Source organism: Carassius auratus, unplaced genomic scaffold (assembly GCF_003368295.1).
Source record: "Carassius auratus strain Wakin unplaced genomic scaffold, ASM336829v1 scaf_tig00214279, whole genome shotgun sequence".
Classification (NCBI taxonomy): domain Eukaryota; kingdom Metazoa; phylum Chordata; class Actinopteri; order Cypriniformes; family Cyprinidae; genus Carassius; species Carassius auratus.
Genome location: NW_020527591.1, coordinates 147,185 through 175,110, shown reverse-complemented (window position 1 = coordinate 175,110; position 27,926 = coordinate 147,185). Strand labels below are relative to the sequence as shown.

The 27,926-nt window shown below is 36.7% G+C and overlaps 1 protein-coding gene across 1 annotated transcript; it reads left to right on the top strand.

Annotated features, from left to right (window-relative positions):
- Positions 1-99: 99 nt before the first annotated feature.
- Positions 100-14,950, top strand: LOC113091738 (uncharacterized). The gene is made up of 6 exons (XM_026257363.1): positions 100-309; positions 3,991-4,326; positions 4,755-5,093; positions 5,395-5,517; positions 11,578-11,603; positions 12,065-14,950. Exons 1-6 carry the CDS (start codon positions 234-236, stop codon positions 12,227-12,229), a joined length of 1,065 nt encoding a protein of 354 aa, XP_026113148.1. The 5' UTR covers positions 100-233; the 3' UTR covers positions 12,230-14,950.
- The last annotated feature ends 12,976 nt before the right edge of the window (positions 14,951-27,926 follow it).

Below are 27,926 nucleotides of genomic sequence, written 5' to 3'. Positions count from 1 at the left end.
GTCTGCGGCTCTCTAGGACCGAACTTGCCTACCCCTGCTCTGGATCGAGGGAACCCATGCGCCGCTAACTTCCTGGGTTGTCCTACAAGGTGACGTCATAACATCGGTATAGTATTTAGTCTGTGTAGGGAGGAAAACCCGCCTAAAATACAGAAGAGGCAACCATGCCGCGTGGTATCAGGTTATTAGACAGTCAGAGCTAAAATAAATTAAATTATAAAAAGAAAGGGAAAATGAATCGGAATCTGCTGCCATATTTTCTTATGAAGACTCGATTTATTTGGACGTCTTTGTTCTTGTTCATACATGGTAAGACATAGTATATTTTTTTGTCAACCATTACAAATAATGATGAACGGTAAATTACGAGATAAGGTGGCTGAACCTGTAATTCAAATTCCCATGTGTCCACTAATCTTAAATTATGTACACTGATCAGTGTTGAATAATAGCCTTGAATAAGAGAAATGAATAAATGTTTAGAGGAAGCAGCTAATATGAGTCAGGATGAGATCAGATGTGATTAATCCGATGTGTGGATGTTCTGTTCTGCTCTGCTCTTTGTTTGCATTTGTTACATTACAGTACGGTTGTCAAAAGTGCGTTACCGAAGTGTCTGGTAAGTTAGTTTTTTTTTTTTAACCTGAAACCACGACTCGCGACTTTGTAGCATTCCAGACAAGTCACGCCAAACCAAAGACATCACGCGCCATTGGCGCCAAACTGTCTGATTTCTCTTTGTTATTTTCCCGGGCTTCAAGCCCGGAAGTGGGCAGGGCAAAAGTTATCTTACTAGTCATAGCGCCACGTAGTGTTTTGGATGACTATGGCAATTGTATTTATATTGCGCTATTTACTACAACCAGAGTTGACCAATGTGCTTTGCAACAGAATATCTGAAAACGGCAATAACACAATGAAAAATAAAAGTAAAACTAGAACAAGGAGAGAAAGAAAAAAAATATAATTTTAAAGTGGTAATCTACGTTGATGTAAAGTCAGTATTTTATTCTGAAGATTTAATTGGATGATAGATGAAACATTAGTCAAAAGAAAGCTTGATGATTTGAATATTTGATAAAAAAAAAACTAATATGATTAAAACAAAGCAGGGACATATTTAGCAATAATTATCAAAATTTATAAAAATAAATAAATAAAAACTCGAGAAACACAATTTATTTTGAGGCCTCTTTTGTCCATGCACTCCTCAAGAAAACTCCATATTATCCTTTATTATACTGGAGTTGGAAAACAAAAGGTTCTTCGGCCAGTTGCTGGTCATCAGCCATTTAGGCCTTCTGGTCTTCGTCATTCATTTGGAGGAACTTCCGCTCTCTCACTAAACCTCTGAAGCCCAGAGGTTTTCCTGCAGCCATCCAACTGCAGTGTGGAGGTTTTTTCTTATCTTTGGCTCCTAAATTGTGTGGACAAACAAGTTTTGCATCTTGGGAATCCCTTTAATAATACTGTGCATTCAGTATCATGTAATACTAAAAAAGTATGAGCTTTAATCAGGATGTAGCAGGCATTATCAAGGTTTGATTGTTTTTTTGTTGTTGTTGTTTTTGTTGTTTTCCCCAAGTGCCCTTATTTGAGATATAAAAACATACCCTGTTTCAGATGTCAGTCTCCTGCACTTCTGGCATTTGCACACAGTGAGGACATGTTTCCTTTGAAAAAAAAAAAAAAAAAAAAATATATATATATATATATATATATATATATATATATATAATTATGGTAATTTGTAGTCTGGATGTACCTTTCAAGTGCAAAATTGTCCAAGAGAATGAGGCATCACCATTTTAGTATTAGACAAAAAATCAAACTGACAAATAAGGAAAAGCAAATATTAATATATCATCAAACTGAATTAAGTCTCAATTATCTTTTTAAACAACAACTTACAGTTGTGAAATCAAAAGGCATCTCAAGGACCATGTACAGAGCATACTGGAAAGAAAACTAATTTATACAGGGGTCAAGGAAAGCTCTTTTGTTTATCCATACTAATGAAAACACACACACACACATATATACAATGGCTTTACATAAACTATTCAACATAAAAGAAGATAATTTGAGAAACATCTGTTTTTTTTTCTTTCATTCATGCAATGGAAGTCGATGGTAACCAAATCTTCAAAATACCTTATTTTATGTTCCACAAAAGAAAGTTTGTCATTCAAGTTTGAGTAAATGATCAAAATTTTTTGGGTGGTGAACAAAACCTTTTAAAGCGAACACAGCATGGGAGTACATCGATCAAGTACAAGTTTACGGGTGTTTGGGAAGAAATTAGATTAAATCAGTAATTGATAGGGAAGTACTAAGAATATGGCAACAAAGATGGGAAAGTAGCAACACAGGCAGGCGATATTAAAATATTGTAAAATCAGTAGGGGGTAAAAGCTGTTTTATGGAAGACACAGTAAGGAAGAAGTAATGATTTCTAGATTCAAGGATGGGTCACACAGGATTAAATTCATCACTTGTATTAATGGGGAAGCATGGAAATGGTATGTATGATGAATGTAATGTTTTTGAAACAGTAGAACATGTGGTTTTTAAATGTAGTAAATATGAACACACTTTTAAACAATAAAAAGAACAAGCCAGTGAGTGTCGTGTACCTTCTGGGAATGGGTTTGAGTGAAGTTGTGAACGGCCATTGAACAGAAAGAAGAAGTGTTCACGGGTGGAAATTCACGGGTTTGACTGATGTTTCAGTGCACTTTCACGCAAAGAAGGTTGGAAAAACACTGGTTACGGGTTGCGTAGTTTTGCGTTGCCAAACTGTCAGACTGAAGGTCTGGAATCCATGGCAGCTTTCATTTGCCAAGGCCCACCCATGAGGCCATTCGACCGACATGTCCAACACCAATCACAGATTGTTTCATTCATCATCATGTTTCGCGGCGTGAAAATGTCGCCACAGACCGGTGTCTAAAACTCTTAGATGTATTGTAAAGATTATGTGCCGGAAACTTTAAATATATAACATACTTTTGAAAATCCAGCGTTTAGTTGATCCTGATAAGTGCTCGTCGTCACAGTTGTAAACACAACGGCTTTCTTCTTTCGTGAACGGTATCTTTAACTCCACAGAGTTCAACCAATCCGATGACGACTTCGACATTCCTGAAGTGTTTCCACTTTTTTGTCCCATATGCATAAGATGCTTAGCCAATGGTCCGTGGACGTGACATTTAAGGCTGAGACTACGGGTTGTCTGGAACACAACATGATTCTTAAACCGCTCTGATTGGCCATTGTGATTACACACACAACGCATCATGTCTGTGATTGGCTACAATGATCATCGCTTAACGCTGCCTTAACATGCTATCAGAATTATAGAAAATACAAGTTTCCTAATCCGCAATTAGACGTGAACGCCTCTCAAGTCGTATTTACTACTGGTAAATAATTTTGATACCTGTGAATCGGAGTTGGGTGGATCATAAACTTAAAAGGAGTCAGGGGACAACCATTGCTGCTGTCAGTGCTGTTCTCAAAACAACTTAATCCCTTTGTCTTGTTGCTAAAGTAGTGTATTTATAGTCTAGATGTGAACAATTATTTGAAACATATTGTATGTTTTATAAGCAGTGGAATAAGCATATATTTGACTGAAATTCCAGAGTTGTCAGCAAACTGCATGTGAAACAAGTACAAGTTCAAACAAATGAACTATATAGTAATGCCAGCTGTAAACAAAAGCCACTGATAAGCAGCAAATGTGTTTAAAGCTACTGGAGTCACACAATCCTCTCCATACAGACTGACAGATGTGTAAAACTGTGTTTCAGTCACTGCTAACCAAACCTCACAAAGATAAACCTCTAAAAGTCATTACCTTTGACAACACTAGAATACAGACATATTTTTGTACTCGCAATCTTTATTATCTGTAAAATTATTATTTAAATGTTGTATTTTTGCATCTTATTATGGCTTATTATTCTCTGTTAATTTCTTCTTCAGGTGTGTCAGCTGTTGAAACAGATGTATCATCAGTGTCAGTGATGGAGGAAGATTCAATCACTCTAAACACTAGTTTTGAAACAAACCAACAAGATGATATAAAATGGTATTTCAGTGGCATTCGCATCGCTCTAATCACTGGAGATTTCCATAAGATCTGTACAGATGTTCAGTGTAATAAAGGTAACGAGAGATTCAGAGACAGACTGAAGCTGGACAATCAGACTGGATCTCTGACCATCACAAACATCACAAACACAGACTCTGGACTTTATGAATTAAAGATCATCAGCATCAGAAAAAGCAGTGAAAGGACCTTTAATGTTACAGTTCATGGTAAGTCATTTAGTAAATTTAAGTCACAGAATCAATGGGTTTTATTTTTTTTTGCATTGTCATTCATGATTTTTTTTTCTAATTTGAATTTGATGCAGTATATAGTTCATCTCTTTAAGAACTAATTACTGTTAAGTGTAATAGTCAAATTAAATCTTTAAACGGTTCAGTTTGATTTAAAACTAAATCATAATAGAACCAAAGCGATAATAGAATGTGATCATAGATGGAAAATAAAACTAACCATTAAAATGATCACAATGATGATTTCATGTAAAATAAGTTTCTTAAATGTTTATAAAACAGATAGATGTTTTTGTCTTTTTGAAAGCATGATTAAATCACTTTCATATCCACAATTCTTTCATGTTTTTTATGTGTGTTTGAACATAAATATCTTCCACTCCGCTTGTTGGTTTGTGTTCCAGATATTCCTGCTAATGAACGAGAGCAAATGCAGAGAAAGTCAGTGAAGGAGGGAGAATCTGTCACTTTAGATTCTGATGCAGTTAAAAACCCAAATGATTTAAAGGTGTGGTATTTTAAAGACATTCTCATCGCTGCAATCAGTGGAGATCACAGTTATACCTGCACAGATGTTCAGTGTTATAATGGCACTGAGAGATTCAGAGACAGACTGAAGCTGGATCATCAGACTGGATCTCTGACCATCACAAACATCAGAACCACAGACTCTGGACTTTATAAACTACAGATCAGCAGCAGCAGATTCAGCATCATGAGGAGCTTCAGTGTTTCTGTCATTGGTGAGTATCATTTTATGTAGTCCCCTGAGCAATTTAAACATAAATGTACCCCATTGATTTTTGGAAACTTTCCAGAAACTTTCCAAACAATTCAGAATGTTTTGTGAATGTTTCCTAAATTTACCAGGGATTTTCAGCCTCTTTGCAAACTTAGTATTTTTATTTTCATTTTTCTGACAGCTCACAGTGATAATGCAATTTATAAGTATTAATCAGTATTATAAAATCTGAAGACCAAAGCAGATAAGTGTAAATCGAGTGTAAGTTGCTCTCTAGTTATAATGACTGTCTGTATTTACAGTTCCAGATTCAAGTTTGTCATCAGCTGCTGTAGCAGGAATATGTGCTGCTGCTGCTGTTAGTGTCCTGCTGCTGCTGGTGACTTTATCTGTGATTTGTTACCGTCATCAAGTAAGAAGGAAAGGTGAGTATTACATTAGTGATGGGAAGTCTCATTATTTTCTCCTAAATGGTTCTTTCAAACAATACGTTTCCATAATCTGGTTCAAAAAAACTATTCAGCAATTTGTTTACGTTAATACTAGGGATATACTAATGAAGTATTTTGCACCCCAGTTTGAGTCTGTTTTAATATCTGATCTGATCTGGTCTGATGCTTAATCAATCCAGTGTATACAGGGCAAATGCAAGTATCTATCATAATGATGCACAATAATGAATAAGGGACTACTGATATAAATGTCTTTTGTTTTTGAGATGACCCTGTCTAGGTTAAGGCCGCAACATAAACTGAAATCAGCAATCAAAGCTCCTTTATACATTTATTTATAGAACCACAGAGTAAAACCCTAACTCCCTATCTAATGAAAAACGGGAGAAAACAATATTTACAAAAGAAAATGGCACTCTCCCCCCCCCTACAGCTTCCAAGTGTAGAAAAGAGTATTTACAATACTATACAAAATGGAAAATGAGCGCACAATTTAGCACCTGAAAATCCACACTGCACACAATAGGCAGATCAACAGGCAAGCTAAGAGCATCAACATCCTGTAGCAAACACACAACAGCACAGTTACAATGGAACAACAGGAAATCACAAGTTGAGCAGAGCTCCCTCCTCGGGCACAGCAGATTTTTTTTTTTTGCTGCTCCCTGGTCCCATTAGCACCAATAAGATCTGGAGATCACTGGTAGGATCCAACCCTGTGAGGGAGAACGAGAGGACCAGCAAAGCAAGAGCCACACATGCACACTATATGTCTTAAGACTTAACAATTTTGTATGTACAGTAAACAGAATAATTTCAACAAAAAGAAAAAAAGGCAGAACTAAGATTGGCAACCCGTAGCAATGCGTTATGACAACGTCTCAGATAGTCTGATGGCAGATAAAAGTAAACATTAAATAAATGACTTTTGAGTGCTTAGTTACAAAATTGTACATTAAATATGCTAAGCTTGAATGTGCATGACACCCTAGAACAGACCAGGGCCGGGTTTCCCGATAAAAATTTATCTTCGTGCTTAAGAACGTTTTCTACGAGTAATTTTACGATCGTTCGTTATTGTTTCACGTGTGTCTCCCAACAATGCACCTAAAGCAATCACACATAGCTGTGCTTTAAGAGCTACTTAGGATTCGCTGTCCATTTGTCAAGTGCTGAAATGTCATCTCATAGAATGACTCTTAATTGTAGTACACGATTGTTTATTGACGATTGTTTAAAACGAGTCAAACGAGTTGTTCCGATTCCGATACAAGTATCGGAAATATCTCCGAGACCACAACAAATTCTGGCATCGGCATCGCGAGTACATGAACCCATATACCGATCCGATACCATTTTCTTAAACAAGACCTAGTTATGACTGCTAGCTTTGCCTAACCGCTGCACGGTTCTTCGCTGCTCAGAATGCAACATGAAATGAATACACAGGAAGTTGTGTTTAGAGCAGCGAAGAAGAAATGAAGACGCGTTAGCAGCACTGATCTATATATGACTGGATCACTCATCGCGTTCTAAACTGCCAACAAACAGTGAAGTCGCTTCTATATTATAGATCAGTGGTTAGCAGTATGTCTCTGTAGTACCGGTAGTTACCGACTCCCGAGTATATTCGGTACCCGCAGCTGCGTTCAGTCGCTTCCCTGTTAGTCAAAGCGCAGGGCTCGAGACAGTAGCTGAATAACTGTGAATATTAAACTGCAAAATACTATTTAAATATTACTTCTGCAAATTCTACATCTCTGTGGGTGACGGGCACAGATGCGCGAGAGCTCGCTGTTTTGTAGTCTCTGCCGTGTGTTACTATATGAGGACACGAACGCATAAACCGTCACTTCATGAGAATTTACCGTTTCATTTGAGAAAACTCATATCATAAACAAAGACACTCAAAGATCTTCATGGCAGCCCATTAAAATAAATGTTTGGTTTAACATGAGTAAATTGACAATAGATTACGCTACTGTTGTAGCCTACAGTAGATTAAGCTATGTCTCTATGTAGTAGTAAATAATACGTCTCTATTAATAATAATAATTATGCCTAGACGGTTGCTTGTTTTTTACTTGTTTTGTTGTAAAGAGATTATCTGATTAATATATCATTTTTTATATTCCTAGACTTATTTGTTGCAGTTTTTTATACAGTTATATTGTTAAACTAAAATACCTTTTATAGTTTGCGGTGTTAGATTTTTGGCTGCATTTGACGTTCTTTTTCGCTTAAGAAAATAAATAATACTTTCAAATTCATGTCAGATAATAAAAATACTGTAATGAATACAGTAGTTCACCATGTATTTGTTCATGTTTTATTGAGGGATCTGTCTGAAGCACACCATAAAATAATTCTAGCAATTTACACCGGGCTAGTAGTATATACAGCTGTATATACAGATACACACCCAGGTATCGGTTCAGTACTCTGTATCGGCCGATACCCTGAGCTAGGGCTGCACGATATTGGGAAAAAATTACATTGCGATATTTTATTTTTCTGCGATATATATTGCGATATTTTTTCTTACAAACAAAAATGGGGTGAGCACACTTAAATTCTCTCTCTCTCGATTCAATTCATATTGCTTTATTGGCATGACATACAAAGGTACATATTGCCAAAGCATTGTACATATCAGAATAGAAACAAACAAAACAAAAATACATATATATTCATAAGAACAAAAAGAAAAAAAAAATGCATGCACAATAAATCCATGTAGGGCTGCAACTAACGATTATTTTGATAATCGATTAATCTGTCGATTATTTTTACGATTAATCGATTAATCGGTTTATGTACTTATATTTTAGTTTTTTCAATTTTTTCCCCAAGTAAATTATTAATAAAGGATCTTTATCATTCAGCATAGATTTTTAAGAGATTTTAACCATTTTGCATTGTCATATCCTCATCAAAAATATACCTGGAGTTGTTTTATTATGTTAGTAATCCTTTGTCGAACTCTTCTGCAATCAAAACACTGACCCATACTCTAGCAAAATTCACAAGGAGATTTCAAATATTGTTTTCACCATGGCAGTCCTTAGAGCTCCTAAAGTAGTTTAACATCCCAAACAAAGCTTAAGGAATCTTTGAGAAGTATAAGGATAAAACAGAATAAAATTGCAGTGCATTGTATTTTATTATTTACTTGGAAAAAGCTTTATAGCTTATGCTGTGAAATTGTAAACAATCCTTCGAAAAAAAAGTGCCAATGTCATGAAACCTGAATGGAACTCACAATTTAAAGTAAAATCCATCAGAAGGTTGTCCAGAAAAAAAACAAATGGGACACACACAAAAAACCTGCTGTGTGAAAAAGAGCAGTGAATACTTAGAAAAGAAGTAAATTTTAAATATACTCAAACATTTACCTCTCTCATTCAGTCATAATTAGGCTGCAAGTCTGAATTATGAACTGGTAAACGACAAACTGATCACATAAAATGTTTGTAAAGCTTTAAATGTTAACTGTTAAAAAGCAATGTTATCAGCTTTTACGACTAAACATTTGCAAACAACCTTGTACTGGAGAATCTGCACAAATAAAATTCTTAGGGGCCGTTCACATATCGCACCTAAAAACGCGTGGAAAACGCTAGTCGCGCCGCTTTCTCCTTCTTTCCAAAGCGCTCGGGCAGAAGCGCCCCTGAGGCGTCTGCCTTTGCTAAGCAACCATGACGTGCTCTCTCCATGACGTGCCCTCTCCATGAAGACCCGGAAATTTCAGCAAAGGATAAATGGATGCGGTGTGGACGCGCCTGGAAAAACGGGCGCATCGCACCGCGTACGTGTCGCGACCGCGTCGCTTCCATTATGAGAGTGCATACTGCGCGCCTACATAGGAAATAACGAACTTGAGCACGCAAAAGACACGATATGTGAACGGCCCCTTAAACAGTTCAGTAGTGCAGAGTTTACAGGTTACTCTTCATTTTGAAGGCTCAAAGTAAAGTACTCCCACTTCCCGCTGAATGCTGCAGAGACGCTGTTCGGGAAGCACGTGACATAAAACGAGGCCAGCTATTGGCTATTCTCTACTTCACCTGCTGTACTGGCTGAGTAAAACCTCCGGTGGCTCATTACTGCCACACTTTGATCACCGCAGATTTGAAATATGCACGAAATGAGCCGCTTATGGCAAATAAAATTTATTTAGCGACGAATCGATTACTAAATTAGTTGACAACTATTTTAATAATCGATTTTAATCGATTAAATCGATTCGTTGTTTCAGCTCTAAATCCATGTAAATTTCTATAAACATTGATGGTACTTCTAATGTAATCTCTCTCGCGCGCTCTCTCTCTCTCTCTAGCAGCAGCGCACCAGCGCCGCGTCAGGCACGGTTCTGGTGTGTAAAGACACAGAAAATGCGATGCAGCTACCACGCTTCTGGGACGTTTCAGACACGCGACACTCACACCACGCAGTTAGTGTGTCACCGGCCTCTGTCTCTCTCGCGCGCTCCCTTCTCTCTCTGCCCTGTTCAACTTGCATGTGGTTTTCAGTCCTGTCAATTATAAACTTTCACTCTATGATGGTTTAGCTGTGCAATTAATCCGCGAATCACATTCGTCAAGGGCCGGGGAGCAGCTGGCCCGTACAGTTAATGAATAACGGATCAACTAAGACAGCCTACATCGCACATCCTGCGATGTGACTATCGTGGATACGTACAACGCGATATCGATGCTTAAACGACACATCGTGCAACCCTACCCTGAATCGGTATCGGGAAGAGAAAAAGGGTATCGAAACATCTCTACAATCAAATCCTTATGTTATAATCACATTGTACTTGAATCAAGTTGAAGGTGTAATCTGGTGATTGTCCTGCAGGTGATCACACAAATCTGTCTTCTTACAATGCACTTAGGGTTTAACGATTACTCCAGAGAACTCGTAGATCTACAATGATTTTCAAGTGCTACCTAAGTTACGATGCTTTTGAGAAACAGACCAGTCGTAAGATCAGTCGTACGATCGTTTTTACGAACTTCTTAGGGTTGCAAAGCTTTTGGGAAACTCGGCCCTGATTGCTTCTTCTGCTGCATGCACATTTGAGCATCCTCTTTTCTTTTTAAAGGTGTTTGGTTAACCTTCTGAAAGGTGCATACAACTATTTACTGCACATCACCCCAGCAAGACAGCTGACAAAATAAAAACCAGGTTTAGGATTGGCGATACCAAATCAGGTAAAAAAAAAAAAAAAAAAAAATATATATATATATATATATATAATAACTAATGCCATCAGATAGTTGTTTTATTTGAAATAAGTTTCATTTGTTATAATTTCTGCTGTTTGTCATAAATCACCAGAAAGTTCCGTTTTACTGAAGGGTCCACCCCTTTTATGAATTACAATCCAGCCATCGCTATATTGCGCACAGAGCTGAGTAGATTACTTAAAAATTGTAATCCATTACTGATTACATATTATGTGATGATAAACTATAGTTAGCAAGGTAATCTAGGTTAAACATTTTAGGAAATGACTTCTGACTGCTTTTTATTTAACTAAGTTTACCATTAAACATACCATATTGCTACGTAAATGCAAAGAGAAAGACAATAAATGTACATTATGTTTAAAAAGCAAATAATTAAATCATAAAAATGTCAAATAAATTATTACAACACTTGGTCACTAAAAATATAAATATTTCATTTGTTTACCTGCATGTCAGTGTCACCATTAACCAACATACAAGAACTGTAAACCTGTGAATGTGTTCAGTCTTTTGAAATATTAACTTCATCATTTTAAGTGTTTTGGGAATCCCTGCATTACATGAACAAACATTAATACACATCTCATTATGAGCATTATAAAATGTGATGTACTCCAATTAAGAGTACTTGGGTTTTGGAATCTGATTTCGTAATACAGATTAAATGTAATCAGTTACTTCCCAGCTCTGATTACACAAAAAAACTCAAGTAACAAGCTGGAAATTTTGTTAACAAAGTAATGTGTGTTTAATTGTTTATTGTTGTTTTAAACAGACACCAGGATGCAGGACAGATATCAGGTGAGATACTATGAGCACTGAATGTGTTTGCCTACCAAAACATCTGATTCAGATCTGCAAATTGGCAACGTGTTCATATGTGTATGTGGTTTGACTCCGAAGTCATTACACTGACTGAAACACCATTTAATAACTGACTCATCAAGACTTATTTGTAAATAAACAATTGTATGGATGCCTTTTGTTTTATTATTTAATCACAATTGTTTATTAATGATGATAGTATTATTAGAAATGAATTTGTGCAAGTAAGTGCACATTATTTTGTAAGTGCCAATACTTTTGAGTGTAGAGTGTAATTTGTTAGACATTCCACCTTTCTATAATAATAAGAAATAAGAAAACCATGCATTCTGCAAACATGAAATGAAAGACAGAATTACAGTTTCTAGTCTAGTATTCTTTGTGTGTCATTAGTCCACTTCATTTCTTTGACCTTCTGTGAATCTGGTTTCTTACAGGTGAATGTTGATGGTGACTTGTCACCTAATCCGAGTGAGACTTCACTGATGAATGATGCTGGTGAGAGATCCTGTATTCACACTGTTGCTCAAGTGACGAACACTACCAGTGATTCTTCTCCGAATCAGATTGAGATCGAGTCCGAGGCTGCCAGTGAAACCTAACATTATTTTGATACTTTCACTGAAATGGAAAGTGCAGAAAGGATTTAATGAGCGTAAGACAATCTCTCGTTGCTCAGAGAAAGTGTTCCTATACTAAGATTTTAGGAGTCACTACTAATTCCAGGTTAAACTTTATCTCAACACAAATTCTATATAAAGTTAAACTTGAATTCAAAATAGAAAATTAAAATTCGAGTTCTACATACTTTTTCTCTATGTAGAAAGAGAACCTCCCCGTGCTGAAATGCATTGTATAATGTATCGACTATAGCCAGAGATATTGTCAAAAGCATCACATTTTGGAAATATTAAGAGGATTTGGCATTTTTAGTTAATGTAGGCCATTATTATTAGGTAACGTTTATTATTAAATTACAATTAATTTGCCCCGCAATAATTTCATAGCACATGACCGCATAACTGACACGCTGATGATAATGAAAGTTTACTACTCATTGAATTTTTTTTTTAGAACAGGTCTGTTAATTTATACAATTAATTAATAGGTGTATAATTAAAATAATTAACACTGCTGACCTCAATGAAAATCAAGAGCAGCTTTATTTCTAGCATTGACTTTCAAAAACAACCTGTTTAACACCATTCTTTTTTTTCAGTATGTATGGGCCACAAGAGACATATTAATGGAATAACTGATGTGCCGTTATCAGCATATGTTGAAGTAGATTACTCTCATGTTGTATTTGGGAGAATATGCGTCATTAATGCAGCGTTAAGACTTTCACTTTGTATAATTGACTAAGGTTAAGATGTTCTTCGGCGTAACTGTTGTGCAAAATTTCTTGGTTTAAAACCTATTTTGCGCTACCCCACTGGTCTGTAGGCTTCTTCTGATCATTCGATTTAAAATAACCAGCACATTTTTCATTCAGTCCTGTTGAAGCTTTCTGTTATGGTGTTATAATCCACCACAGTCTAATCAGACATTTTGCTGACGTACGTCTGCTTTGTGTGCCAAAACAGAGACCTGTGTCTTTAATGCAATTAAAACAACAAAAGACCAATAGAAAGTCGTTGTCAGACCTGATTGAAGAACTTAAAGCACTGGTATCATTTGTATTTTTTTTCTATTGTATTTATGTGTGCCAACGGTGATAATTTGGTTTATTTGTTTTTATTTATTACCTGACTTCAGTCGAGATATGTCAGTTGTTTACTCTCCTTTCAGACATAATCGACTTTTTCTGGGGATACTTGCCAAGACTTATTTTGTCATTTTATCTGTTCAAGAGCAAGAACACGTGAAATAGAGCTCACTTCAACATTCGCGCACTGTCTGAGAGAATCAGGGATCTAAATTGGCGTTGAGCCTTGCTTGAGTTTAACTTGAAGAGATGAAAACAGTACAGTAACTACAGTAAACAGACAGTACTACAGTAAACGAACAAACTAAATAAGAACATTAAGTTTACAATGACAAAAATGTCTTCCAAATACTGTACTGTGTGCCTTTTAACGCTGTGCCAATTTTTTTTTTGTTTTTTTTTTGTTTTTTACAATTTCATATTGAATTCGCTGCATTGTCACTACACTGTAAGACCTATACATGCCTTCACGTGTCAGATTTGTCTCATTTGATGGAGAAAAACTGATGCTGTAAGTGTTTATTGATATTGTTTACAACAACAACAAAATATCAGTCTTTTGTATTAATGTACCGTGTATCATATCATATCTCAGTGTACCAGTGTAACCATAACTTTGTCTTTGTGAACATAACATTGGTGAGATATTAAGTGCTGCTGTGATCAGCTTAGCTCACTGCCAAGTTTTCATTGTTTTTTTTTTTTTTTGTACAGTGATCTTGTAAAGTCTTATCCTCTGATTGTATATATTTGTTTTTACATAATTTTTATATTTCTGTATGTTTTTATACATTTTTTATTTTTTGTACAAAAGTGTTATGAGTAATATCTGAAGTAACTTCCACTGGTTTATTCTGGTTTATCACTGGTGTGTCTGTACATTCTGGAATGTGATTTCAACTCTGCATCAAAACTTTTTAAATCTTTTTCGTTTTTGAAACTGTCAGTTCCTGGTTTTGACACTAGAGGACATTCCAGCACTGCTTATAAGCACTGCTTGTAGTACACACTTAATGTATGAATGAAATATTAAGCAATTTAAAACAAACATTTGATGAGGTTTTTACAGAGAAATACATGGGTAAACAATAGTGAACAATAATAACCATAATAAAAGCTGTGATATTAAGAAAAAAAAAAAAAAACACTGATTCCGTATTGCTCTTATTGCTCAGGATGCTAAGCAAGGATAGCATTTTTTAAGTCAAGACTAGCTGATTTATAATTTCAGGAATTGTGAGAGAGCCTATTTACAATAAGTGAAAATAGCATATTTTCTTAGTGATAGATATTATTTACATTAAGTTATAATAGCATTTATTTGTGATATATTTACAGTAAGTGCAAATAGCTAGATTCTGTTTATAGGTTACTATGTTAAAATATGATATTCTGCTAATTACTTATTGCAAACAGTGGCAATTATCCTCAGCATTGTATATATTATAAAACAATATGTAATAAAACAGACCCCCACCTCCGCGCCTATGCTTGTGAAGTTGGAACTGCCCCACTTTATAGAAGCAGACACAGGTGTAGGTCACTCTCACAGGAAACAGTCCCCGCTGCACACATCTGAATATATGGGTTGAACTTGTTCTGGAACAGTGTTGTAAATAAAACCTAACCATTCATTTTAGTTGTGTCCTCTTTTGGAAGGTCTAACAAAGTAGTTTGGTTTTCAGAATGAAACACGTCTCCACAACATGGCAGCAGTGGCAACACTACAGCGAGAATCAAAGTTACACCATCTTTATTTGTGTGAACATTTGGGCGCCATTATGCTAATCTTCCCACAGCGTGACGTAGACGCTGACTTTACAGATCTTCATTATGCACCAAGAGCTTGTAATATTCCAAAGAGAAAGGTAAAATGTTATTAGAACATCATATGAGCCCTTTAAAATGCATTTAGTTTCTTAGCAGCACTGATCATTTATGTTAGTTACTCCACCAAACTGATTAAAAATCCTGAAATTAACCGCTAATTATTATCTGCATGGCATCATAAATATCACAAGAGTAAATACATTACATACATCCACATACATTTATTCTTAAGACAAATCCCAGACACTGACAGACAAAAACAGGATATGATCATTGAAACATCTGTCAGATCAAACTAAGTTTTTGTTAGAAATAACTTCTGTTTCTCTTGCTAAAGCTGAGAACTAGCAGAGCTCGTCCACAGGGTCACAACATGAGTTCATAAGATCCTGGATTTGTAACGAGATACAGATACCCTTTAACATCAAGTTTATATTACACAGACACAATGTGTGTGATGTTTTTTTGATTGGAGAGATTTTTTATTTTTATTTTTATTTTTTTTTGCAGAGAAGAAAACTGTGTCAGACTCTTAAAATCATATGGCTAGAAATGGAAAAACACCCTTCTACCACATGCTATGAACTATTGACACCTTAGACACAAACTCAAGAACATACATCAAACACATATACAGCAGCAGACACTTTCTCATGCAGAAGATGTTAGTCTACCAAACCGCATTTCACAGGCTGAAGCAGAGTTCATCTAGACTTGTTCTGATGAACATTTTACATTTATGGTATGCAGATATACATGTCTTCAATTCAATTTAATCCCAAAAATGAAAATTCAGTTATTTACTCAGCCCCGTGTCATTCCAAACCCATTAGACTTTTGTTCATCTTTATTTTTGTCCATTTAATGAACATTTTCAAACTTCAAAAAGTCATAAAAGTAATCCATATGATTCAATGCGGTTTAATGTAAGTCATTATATGATTAACAGATTTAATTTAAACTTAATTTATATACAAACACTGATCAATGCACATACATAGAGCTCATTATAGTTTCATATTTCAATAATTTGTTCAGAACATAAAACATAGATGACATATCAAATGTTTAAACTGAGAAAATGTATAATTTTAAGGGAAAATTAAGTTGATTTTACATTTCATGGTATAAACTCAAAAAAGTTGGGAAAAGGCCATGTTTACCACTGTGTGGCATCCCCTCTTCTTTTTATAACGGTCGGCAAACTTTTGGGGACATCTGTTTTGTCACATCTTCCTCTTTATGATGCACCACAAGTTTTCTATGGGTGAAAGATCCGGACTGCAGGATGGCCATTTCAGTACCCGGATCCTTCTTCTACGCAGCCATGATGTTGTAATTGATGCAGTATGTGGTCTGGCATTGTCATGTTGGAAAATGCAAGGTCTTCCCTGAAAGAGACAACGTCTGGATGGGAGCTTATGTTGTTCTAGAACTTTTCAGCATTGATGATGCCTTTCCAGATGTGTAAGCTGCCCATGCCACACACACTCATGCAACCCCATACCATCAGAGATGCAGGCTTCTGAACTGAGCGCTGGTAACAACTTGGTTTGTCATTGTCCTCTTTAGTCAGGATGACAGTGTCCCAGTTTTCCAAAAAGAACTTCAAATTTTTATTCGTCACAGAACAGTTTTCCACTTTGCCACAGTCCATTTTAAATGAGCCTGGCCCAGAGAAAACGCCTGTGCTTCTGGATCATGTTTAGATATGGCTTCTTTTTTTTACCTTTAGGGCCCAATTTTAATGATCTAAACACAAAGTGTAAAGCGCACGGCACAGGTGCACTAAGGGTGTGTCCAAATCCACATTTGCTATTTTAACGATGGAAAGACGGTCCATTTTTGGAATATGTTGTCCCTATTATCTTAATGAGTAATGGGCGTAACATTCAATAAACCAATCAGAGTGTCATCTCCCACTTCCTTTAAGAGCAAGACGCGCTCAAGTGAAGAAACCGATCTGCTCGTGCGCAAAGTTAAAGCGCACGAGCAGATCATCTACAGGACAAGCAGGAATCCACCAAAGGTCCGCGTGATGAGTCAGTTATATATATGTGTGTGTATTGGCACGATTGTTCAATTAATTAACCAGTTTCATTCATCATTATAAGTAGAAATAGGCTGAATTGCAAATAGGTAGCCTAATTCTAATGCATGCAATGACTATCCATCAAATGCATTTGCTAATTAAACGACATGGTGCTGGAAGGAAAAATACGAACAGCGCCAGACTGAAACTAGCAAACACACTTGCGCTGCGCCTCGTGTCGCATTGCGCCTGGTGTATGATAGGGTCCATAAAGTTTTAGCTGGCAGCGGCGAATGGCACGGTGGATTGTGTTCACCGACAATGTTTTCTGGAAGTATTCCTGAGCCCATGTTGTGATTTCCATCACAGTAGTATTCCTGTATGTGATGCAGTGCCGTCTAAGGGCCCGAAGATCACGGGCATCCAGTATGGTTTTCCGGGCCTTGTCCCTTACGCACATAGATTGTTCCAGACTATCTGAAACTTTGGACGATATTATGCACTGTAGATGATGATATCTTCAAACTCTGCAGTTTTTCTCTGATAAACTCCTTTCTAAAATTGCTCCATTATTTTTCACCACAGCATTGGGGGAATTGGTGATCCTCTGCCCATCTTGACTTCTGAGACTTCCTTATAGTTACATTGAACTTTTCTAGCCTCTTATTGCTACCGGTCCCAACTCTTTTGGAATGTGTAGCTCTCATGAAATCCAAAATAAGCTAATATTTGCCATGACATTTCAAAATTTCTCACTTACAACATTTGATATGTTATCTATATTCTATATTCTATTCTATTCTATTCTATTCTATTCTATTCTATTCTATGTTATTTATAATCTTGTGAATAAAATATAAGTTTATGAGATTTATAAATTATTCCATTTTTTTTTTACTCACAATTTGTACAGTGTCCCAACTTTTTTTGGAATCGGATTTGTATTAGCATCTAGTTCAAAGCTTGAAAACAACATGTACATTTTTGTTAACATAATGCTAGCAACACGGTAATCAAGTAAACATTTTGCTAAAACATGCTAGTAACATGCTAACCATATAAGTATGACATTGTCAAAATGCTAATTGTGTTTGCATCATGCTAACAACATGCTTACTTCATTAACATCATGCTAGAGGCAAGGTAAATGTGTTAGAATCATGCTAGCAATGTGCTAATACTGTTAGCACCTTGTTAAAAACGTTAGAAATCATTTTAATATGATGCTAGCAGCATGGTGGTAATTCTTACCAATCTGAAAACTCATCCATAGACTCTTGGTGTCTCAGGAGTTTTTAAGGGTATTTGGGACTTAAAAGATTGATCATCTTCTCATGTTGACAGTTGCATACATCACATGACTGTTCTCTTTAACTTTCTATACAAAAAAAAAACAAAAACATATTGCACAATTTATAATACTGATAACAAATTAATGAAGTAGCAAAATTGTTAATCTTTCTAAAGTAAACATTTTCTTTAAAGGGGTGGTTGATCACGTGGAATGAAAACGATCCTCGTCTACACTAGCGTTTCTGCTGTTTCAGAAACTATCTCACACAACCTAAAACGGATGTCACATGACCATACATGCAGGTACAGCTATGGATATGAATAGGTAGATTACCTATTATGGAGCGATAAAATGGGGAATCTACATATACATCTATGGATACAACTATTGCTCATGATGTTATTGTTTACAAGGATACGCAAAGCGAATAATTTCCAAAAGTCTCAGTTTCGGTTAGTTTACACTGCAATGCAACCCGGGAGTTTTCAAAACTAAAACAGGGTCTACAGGGTTTTCAGAAGTCTCAGTTTTGGGGGGTTGAAAATGCCGGAGTAGTGTAAATGATAGGCGTAACTGTAGCAAAAGTAATGCGTTTTAAAACGAAAACACACAAGTGTAAACAGGGCCTAAGAAGCCCCTCCCACAAAAATACACAAGAGACTCAGATTGGTTATCTGGCCTGTGTCACGACTCTGTCCAGAAATGTCACACCCCCTTACCATTACTGGTAGTTGCATGTTCTCGGAGGTAGGGTTTATGTAGATTTCAGGGTTTGTGATGTCCCCGACCCGGGAAGTCCCTAGCAGCCTTTTTTTGTAGTCCTTAAATAGCCAAAATATCTCCCTTTGCATTGAACTTTGAGCATAGTTACTTTGCAGATGATGTTTATGCTCTAACACCAACATTACACAACTAAAGTGAAAAACGGAAATCATAATCAACCATTCCTTTAATATCAAATATTGAAATCAAGGTACAAAGATGTCCCTTTGAGTTTACTACACAAATGACAAGCTGTTGTAACTCAAAAAGGTTTTTTTTTTTTTTTTTTTTTTTTTTTTCTGCTAGTTTATTATGATCTGCACGAATGTCTGTGAAAAATGATGGACAGTGTAAATGCTGCCCTCATGTTATAAAGAAGAAAACTAAGGCATTAGTTTGTTGTTTTGGTTTTGTTCATTTATTTATTGTTGTTGTGATAAAGAGTCTTGTATGCTAATATGCAATAGAACTAGCAAATGACAACACAAACTAAGTCATGTTGTAATCTTTTTTTAATTAATATGAGGAAATATGGTTTCAAATATCTGATGCTGTGGTGTTTGTATGTAATAGGTCATTGATCACAGACAAAACACACACATCTAAATCTGACTTTGTGCAAAACATAGCACAAAGCCTAAATGCAGAGATTAAAATCTTACCAGTTTGTGTGAATTCCTTTCGAAGAATGTTGTCTCAGCATAAGTTATTTCTTCACAAGTCTGAACTATTTAAAGAACAACAAAAATAGAAAACACTGTCTTAAATAGATCTTTTTCTTCACACACACACACACACACACACACACACACACACACACGCGCGTGCACACACACACACACACACACACACACACACACATATATATAGCATTTATGAATTTGACAAAACGGTTCACCCATACATAAAACATCTTCAGCAGAGAATGCACTAATTAAAATTAGAACAATATTCTTGACCAATAATTTTCATTAATTTTCATAAAAATGTTCCTTTGAACACCAGCAGAGGGCTGAATCTTTAAACAGCCCTAGATATCCTATATATCAGTTGATTAAAATGTTTAGAGTACAGTTTTATAACAAACAGTAAAAACAGGAGGTACCACTTGCCTTCTGTATCAGTTTTTGTATATTTCCTGTAGGTCCAGAAGATCATGACTGCAGCAACAATCAACAGAGATCCAGCAGCAGAAGTAATTACCAGCACTTTTAGAGCTGAGTCTTGTTGTGAAGGAGACTCTGGGTCAAGTGCTGTACAGTAAAAGACAGAAGTGAATGTGTCTGACCTATAACAAAAGAAAGAGATCAGATCACAAAACCACTGCTGTACCTGAACATGTGAGACAGAGCTGAGTTGAGTCCAGATGTTGAGTCTGGTTGCTGATGGGATTGTTGAGCACACAGCTGTAGCTGTTTTTATCCTGATATTCCACCTCCAGAGGTAGAGAGAGACTGATGCTGAGATCAGACACACTGATGCTGGACAATAAACTGTTTCCTTTGTACCAGGAGAGAGTCACATGACCCACATTCACCACTGAACACACCAATGAACAATTCTGCTCTGAGGATGAGGATGAAGATGAAGAACAGTTTGAAGAGTCTCTGCTGATGACAGGAACAGACAGACGAGCTGAAAACATGAGAATAAAGACGTGGATAAATCTTATCAATCTTATTTTTGGTTCAGTGTTTTGAGTTAGTGTGTATGTGATCTCAATATATAGAATTATTTAATATGTAAATAGTTAATAGAACAAGAATATGTGATTGTTTGAACAACAGAGATGTATAAAGTACTAGAGAACCATACTTGAGTAAAAGTACAAGTGCTCTATCAAAAAAGTGACTTGAGTAGAAGTAGAAGTGCTCTTTAAGCACCACACTTAAGTAGAAGTACTAAAGTATTCAACATTTTTTGTACTTAAGTATCGCAAGTAGTCTATTTTAAAATTTACTACTCAAGTACTGAAAGTAAAAGTAGAAGTATTGTGTTATGTAGCTATTAAAGAAAGTAGTCAAAAGTTTGAACATATTGTTTTTAATATTTCAAATGATTAACCTAAAGGACAATCACAATTCCTTTGACTGTAACTTCTTGTAAAAAAAGGTTACTAGGGTTAGTTAGCCCAATTTGCAAAATGATGTCATTAATAACTTACCATCATGTTGTTTCAAACCCATAAGGCATCAGAGGGTCATTTAGAATTTTTTGAAGCATGACAATACATTTTGGTCCAAAAATAGCAAAAACTACGACTTTATTCAGCATTGTCTTCTTTTCCGTGTCTGTTGTAAGACAGTTAAAAACAAAGCAGTTTGTGATATCTGGTTCGCGAACGAATCATTCGATTTAACCGGATCTTTTTGAAACAGTCCACCAAATCGAACTGAATCGTTTTAAACGGTTCGCGTCTCCAATACGCATTAATCCACAGATGAATTAAGCTGTTAACTTGTTTAATGTGTCTGACACTCCCTCTGAGTTAAAACAAACCAATATCCCAGAGTAATTCATTGACTCAAACAGTACACTGACTGAATTGATGTGAAGAGAGAACTGAAGATGAACACCGAGCCGAGCCAGATAATGACTCGTTCACGAGTCAAGAACCGTTTCTGTCAGACGCGTCTGATTCGTGAACCGATGAGCTGATGATACTGCGCATGTGTGATTTAGCGTGAAGCAAACCGACACACAGAGCGTCTGGAACCGAACTGATTCTTTTGGTGATTGATTCTGAACTGATTCTGTGTTAATGTTATGAGCCCAGGTGCAGTCAACGCCAATGACGCCATTGCATCGAGCGCAAAAGAATCGGTGAACTGTTTTCTTCAACTAGTTTATTGAATCGAACTGTCAGAAAGAACTAACGTTACTGGTCATCCGAGAACCGATGCAACCGGTTCTTGACTCGTGAACGAGTCATTATCTGGCTCGGCTCGGTGTTCATCTCTCTCTTCACAGCAGTTCAGTCAGCACGCGCAGCAGCGTCTCGCTTGATTCGCTCAATGATGTGCCAGCTTCATCAAACCTGCCATCTACAGTTCTGGCAGTGGTTTGTAATGGAATGATTCGTAACATTATTATAATTGTAACGAGTAACGATGCAGCACATAAAAAAAAATATCGGAGTAAAAGTATTAAACTCAGCGAAAATATGTACCGAAGTAAAAGTGGAAGTAGGAGAAAAAAATAATACTCTAGTAAAGTACAGATACCGCCTTTTAGTACTTAAGTACAGTAGTGAAGTAGTTCTACTTCGTTACTATACATCTCTGTTGAACAAATTATCTTTACTCACCATAGACTGAAACACTGAATGTTTTTGATGTCAGTTTCGCTCCAGTTATTTCTAGTTCATAATCTCCAGTGTGTTCAGTTGTGATGTTTTTGATGGTTAGAGATCCAGTTTGATGATCCAGCTTCAGTCTGTCTCTGAATCTCTCAGTAGTATCATCATATGTGAAATTTTGCTTTTTTCCTTTAATTATAGCTATTTGAGTCTTTTCAAATGTCCACAGTATGTCGTCCTCTTCATCCTTTTCAATGTCATCAGTGTTTAGTGTGACAGAATCTCCCTCCATCACATACACTGACTGTATTTCATTTGTTTTAGTCCCAAACACACCTGAAGAACATTAACATCACCAAATTAAAGCTCCTAATGGTTTCTAAAGCCTGAAACCAACTGTAGATTGAATCGGTTAAATATGAACTGAATAACACCCAAAGCAGCAAAATGAAAGGTGAGACACATAAGCATGAAACAATAATTTCATCTTTTTTTTTTTTAATTACCTAGTAAAATCAATGTGTGATGTTACTTAATATACTGTGAATATATAATACTGTATAATTACAACTTGAAAGTTTATTTCTGCTTTATAATGTAAATAAATGGGACACTGAGAATCGGCAGATAAAACAGCCTCACTGAATCTTCACTTAGGATTCTCAAACCTTTTTTCCAATTAATTTCCATGATATTTATAGATATTTATGATTATCGCAGCAGTATTTCAAAAATTTTTTTTTATTTTTATTATTTATATATATATTTATATTAAGATATTTAAAGTTACAAAAGACGACCGGAATTTGAAAGTGGTTCAGTGGTGGTTTTGGCTTTCTGAGCAAGAGACATTTACATTCACAATAGAAGGCCTGCAAATATGAATTTTAAAATTGCAATTAAAACAGAGAACTGAATTCAGAGTAAATCTCATAATATAATCATCTGGTATATATCAGTAGAAATCTGAAAGAAATAAAGTAAATAAATTACACCATCAAAATGCTTTTATAACTTACCCGTCAGACTTAACCAGCAAAAGCAGAATAAAACAAGTGTGTGAAACATTTTCTTTAATGATTCACTGAAAAGTCCGATCTAATGTCCGTGCTGTCTGCTGGAAACATTCAACCTGTAATTCTGGTGAGTGAATCCTCCCCTAACAGAGTCTGACGCCCAGTTCACATTTTCAGAATATGTGTGTGTGTGTATGTGTGTGTGTGCGTGTGTGTGTGCGTGTGTCTGTGTGTGTGTGTGTGTGTATGTGTGTGTGTGTGTGTGTCTGTGTGTGTCTGTGTGTGTGTCTGTGTGTGTCTGTGTGTGTGTGTGTGTGTGTGTGTGTATGTACACGGGCACAGACACACACATCACCACCTTGGAATTGTAAGGTCCTATCTGAATTCTGAGTGGTTTTGAGATTTTGAGCTTTAAAGTTTTTGCATTCCATATGCTTTATAGATGTAACCATTTTGTTTTCTAACTGAAAAGTCAGTAAATGAAAAAAAGAGAAAAAAAAAAAAAAAAATCACGGTCTAAATAAGAATATGTGAATAACTCAATTTTGACAAAAATGTCGGATAGAACCTTATAATTCTAAGGGGAAATATTTATATTTGTGTGTGTGTGTGTGTGTGTGTATGAATGCTCATATGAACTGTTCATAAAGGTGTAGTCAGTTGTTGTGCATGGAAAAACAAAGTTAAAAAAGTAACCAAGTGTCTGCACCTTACATTACCAGTCCTAAGTTCAGCTTCTGAGTAAAAGCGAAAGCTGCTGCGGTCGGTTTTCTTCAGAAACGTGGTTTGATCTGCTGGATGGACTGACATCTTTTGCATGAAACAACTGTTATGTAGAGCATGAAGTCTGTAGGTGAAGGGCTTCTTCCTGCTTTTATGCACAACTCTGACACTGTAACCTACAGAACCATCACGAGAAAGTGTAATAGAAACACAATGATCATATTTAAGTCATATTTAATATTTTCTTTTCACATTTTATTATAAAAAAAATGAATACTGAGTCCGTACATTGGGAGCAGTTTTAGAGCAAACTCTATGTGTAGCTGTGGCATCTGTGGCAAAGTCTGCATCGATGCAACAGCCCACAGTGAAAGAGGAGATGACACCTCACACAGTCAAACTGGGACAGTCAAACTGTAAATGATTAAATAAATGCAATGGTTTGAATGGAAATACTTTTGTCCCACTATCCCAGGAATTCAGTCAGTTGTTGCATCCTAATTAGCAGGATATCTATCCTAAACAGTATTCAAGATTAGACTTAATGTGTCCTAAATCATATCACATTTAAATGATTATCCTCAAAGTACATTGATTGTCTACTGTTTCATGTGAAATCGGCACATGGGCAATCTCAGAGGTGCCATAGAATCCCTTAAATCACATTTAGAAGGTGTTTGAACACAGTTTAAGTGTGTGTGCCGCAGCGTGTGAAAACAACCAGCCTATAATGATAAAAATCCACTCACTCATTATTTTATAATACCAAAAAATCATAAACAGTCTCTCCACAGGAGCAGTTCCAGATTTCTCACTACTATGACATTATAGTCAGTCAAAGTCCTGCCCATTTGTGATGCTCTCTGCCCTATTAGCAAATACACAGTCCTGAGTGAGAAGCAGCAGTCTGCCATTACTGTTCTCTTGCTGTAGCTGCTGGAAGTACAATGTCAGTGCCAAAGAGCCATTAAATGTGTCATGTGTTGGGATGCACCAATGAAAACAGAAGTCTCCATAGACTACTGAGGAACGGTGGTTCATTTTAATTTTCTAAGGAAATGTACAGGTAAAAAAAGGGAAAAGTTACACCGGACTAGACTGCCTCAAAAACAAGGGTCAGTTCAACGCTGGAGTTGTGATTCTGAAAGAAGGATCGATACCAATGCTCATTCTCATTTAAAGGGAAAATACAATTAAAAAGAGCATTTTGGCTCATTCCCTAAAAGTGGCAACTTCAACAAGCTATAAAAATGATCTGTGGGGTATTTTGTGGTAAAACTTTGCATACACACTCTGGGGACATCAGAAAAGAATTGTAAATATTGTATCAATGCATTCTATGACAGCTTTAAAATAAAAGGGCTGCTCGATATTACAAATGGGCTATAATGTCTATATTAACTGGCGCATTTTCAAGTGTTTGTGTTGAGTGTGGAAGGTGAATAGCAGATCACTTATATTGCATGACAGTTAACTTGGAGGCGCCGGTGCGATCACAATCTGTCAGGGGCGCCCCCCAGTTGTGGCCAAAATCTGGCCAGCCTTAGAACTATTTTACAGTGGGTACTATTCATTTAAATGCATCATGTACATTCACAATTGTTCACAAAGTGAAAGAAAAGAACATTTAGCACTTGCTGCAGCCACGAAAAAAGATTGGTAGATTGGTGCCACCAGAGTCGCTAGCTGTTTCACTGAACTTCTTAAGCATTCTTTATTGTTATGATTTTAAAATACTCCAAATCTCATGAAAATCACATACCAATTATATAGGCTACTATTGTAATTGTGAGTTTATTACCTTCATGTTGGTGTTTAGAAACATTTCTCTGGGTTTGTTGTGGACAGACACAAATTGGTAAGGGAAGATTCGGAAAAGATAGTCATAACAGCGATTGCACAAGAGCAATGTTCTGAAAGCCTGCACTGTCTAGTTAGCAGATGTCTTCACCAACATCTTTAACCTCCCTGTAGTGTTGATAAATGTTATTTCATAGCTGATAAATGCTATAGCCCTTTAAGGGTGATGTTACATGGGAAGGTGGGTGTGGTCGGGGTACACCAGTGTGCACGAGTGTAAGCCAGGGAGAGAAGGAAAATAAACGAGGAACACGTTTGGTTAAATCCAGTCTGTATTGTGTCAGTTATTGACAAATCTACATGGTGTCAAAAGAGGTCGAACATGGCACAAGGTCTCCGCCGTATTGATCCGCTCATCTTCGACGAGCACATTGCTGACAACTGGAGCAAATTCGAAAAAGAATGGCACATATATTGCAATGCTGGTCTATCAGACAAATCAGAAAAGGTGCAGGCGTACACTCTGCTGAATTTAGCGGGCCCGGACGCTGTGGAGAAATCCGAGGCTTTCACGTTTGCAGAGGGAGAGGACAGAGAAGATCCCGAAGTATTACTGAAAAAGTTTGCAGAACTCTGCTTGCCTACAAAGAACATTATAATGGACAGACACGTCTTCAACACGACTAATCAAAAACCTGGTGAGTCCATTCAGTCGTATGTTTCCACTTTAAAGTTACTCGCAAAAAAATTTGATTTCAGAACTTTAAATGACGAGCTAATCCGTGACCGCATAGTTTGCGGGATTGAAAGTGACGGCGTGCGGAAACAGCTGCTCCGCGAAAAAAACCTGACGTTGGACTCTGCAGTTAATATATGCCTGTTATATGAGCAATTTGAAAAGAGCACAAAAGAACTGAAACACGAGACTGAAGTATGTGCAATACAAGAGCGCTGCATCAATTGCAACAGATATCACGTCCCTGATAAACTTAAGTGCTCTGCTTTCAATAAACAGTGCAACAACTGTGGAAAATGGAACCATTTTGCAAAATGCTGTAGATCAACTCCATCATACAAAACGGTGCCACAGTCACAAACTCGTGATTACCATCCCAAACGAACTACTGCACAATTCAGAAACTATAAGCCTAATCAGGTGAATGAATTAGGCACGAATCTGGATGCCCCTGAGGACACCTTCTATTGTGAGACAGTGGATGATGTTTCGCAGAAAGGTGAAATATTCACAACAGTGCAACTGACTCACGGGCTTGGCCAATTGAAACTGAAGGTGGACACAGGTGCCAAGTGCAACGTTATATCCGCCCACCAGTTACATCTCATCGCACCCTCAGCTCACATAAACACTACTGAAAAAGTGAATCTCATTGCATATGGTGGGCAAACCATCAATACTGAGGGCACAACTATACTAGATTGCGAACAAGGCCAACTAAAATTCCATGTGGTAAATCGCAATGTCAGACCACTACTAGGATTGCAAGACAGTATAGCTATGGGTTTGATACAGTTAGGACCACATGTGCATGCTGTACAAAACCAAGAACCAGAGGTACAAGAGTTCAGTGATCTGTTTGACACCACAGTGCTTGGCAAACTGCCTGTTGTTTATCACATGCGATTAGACATGTCAATAGCGCCCTCTGTCTTTGCACCTAAGAAAGTGCCCATAGCAATGAAAGGGAAAGTCATGGCAGAGCTTGAGAGAATGACTACATTGGGTGTAATCACCCCTGAAACCGAAGCCACTGAAAGGGTGTCTGCCATGGTCGCTGCCAAAAAGAAAGATGGCTCTGTAAGGATCTGCATAGATCC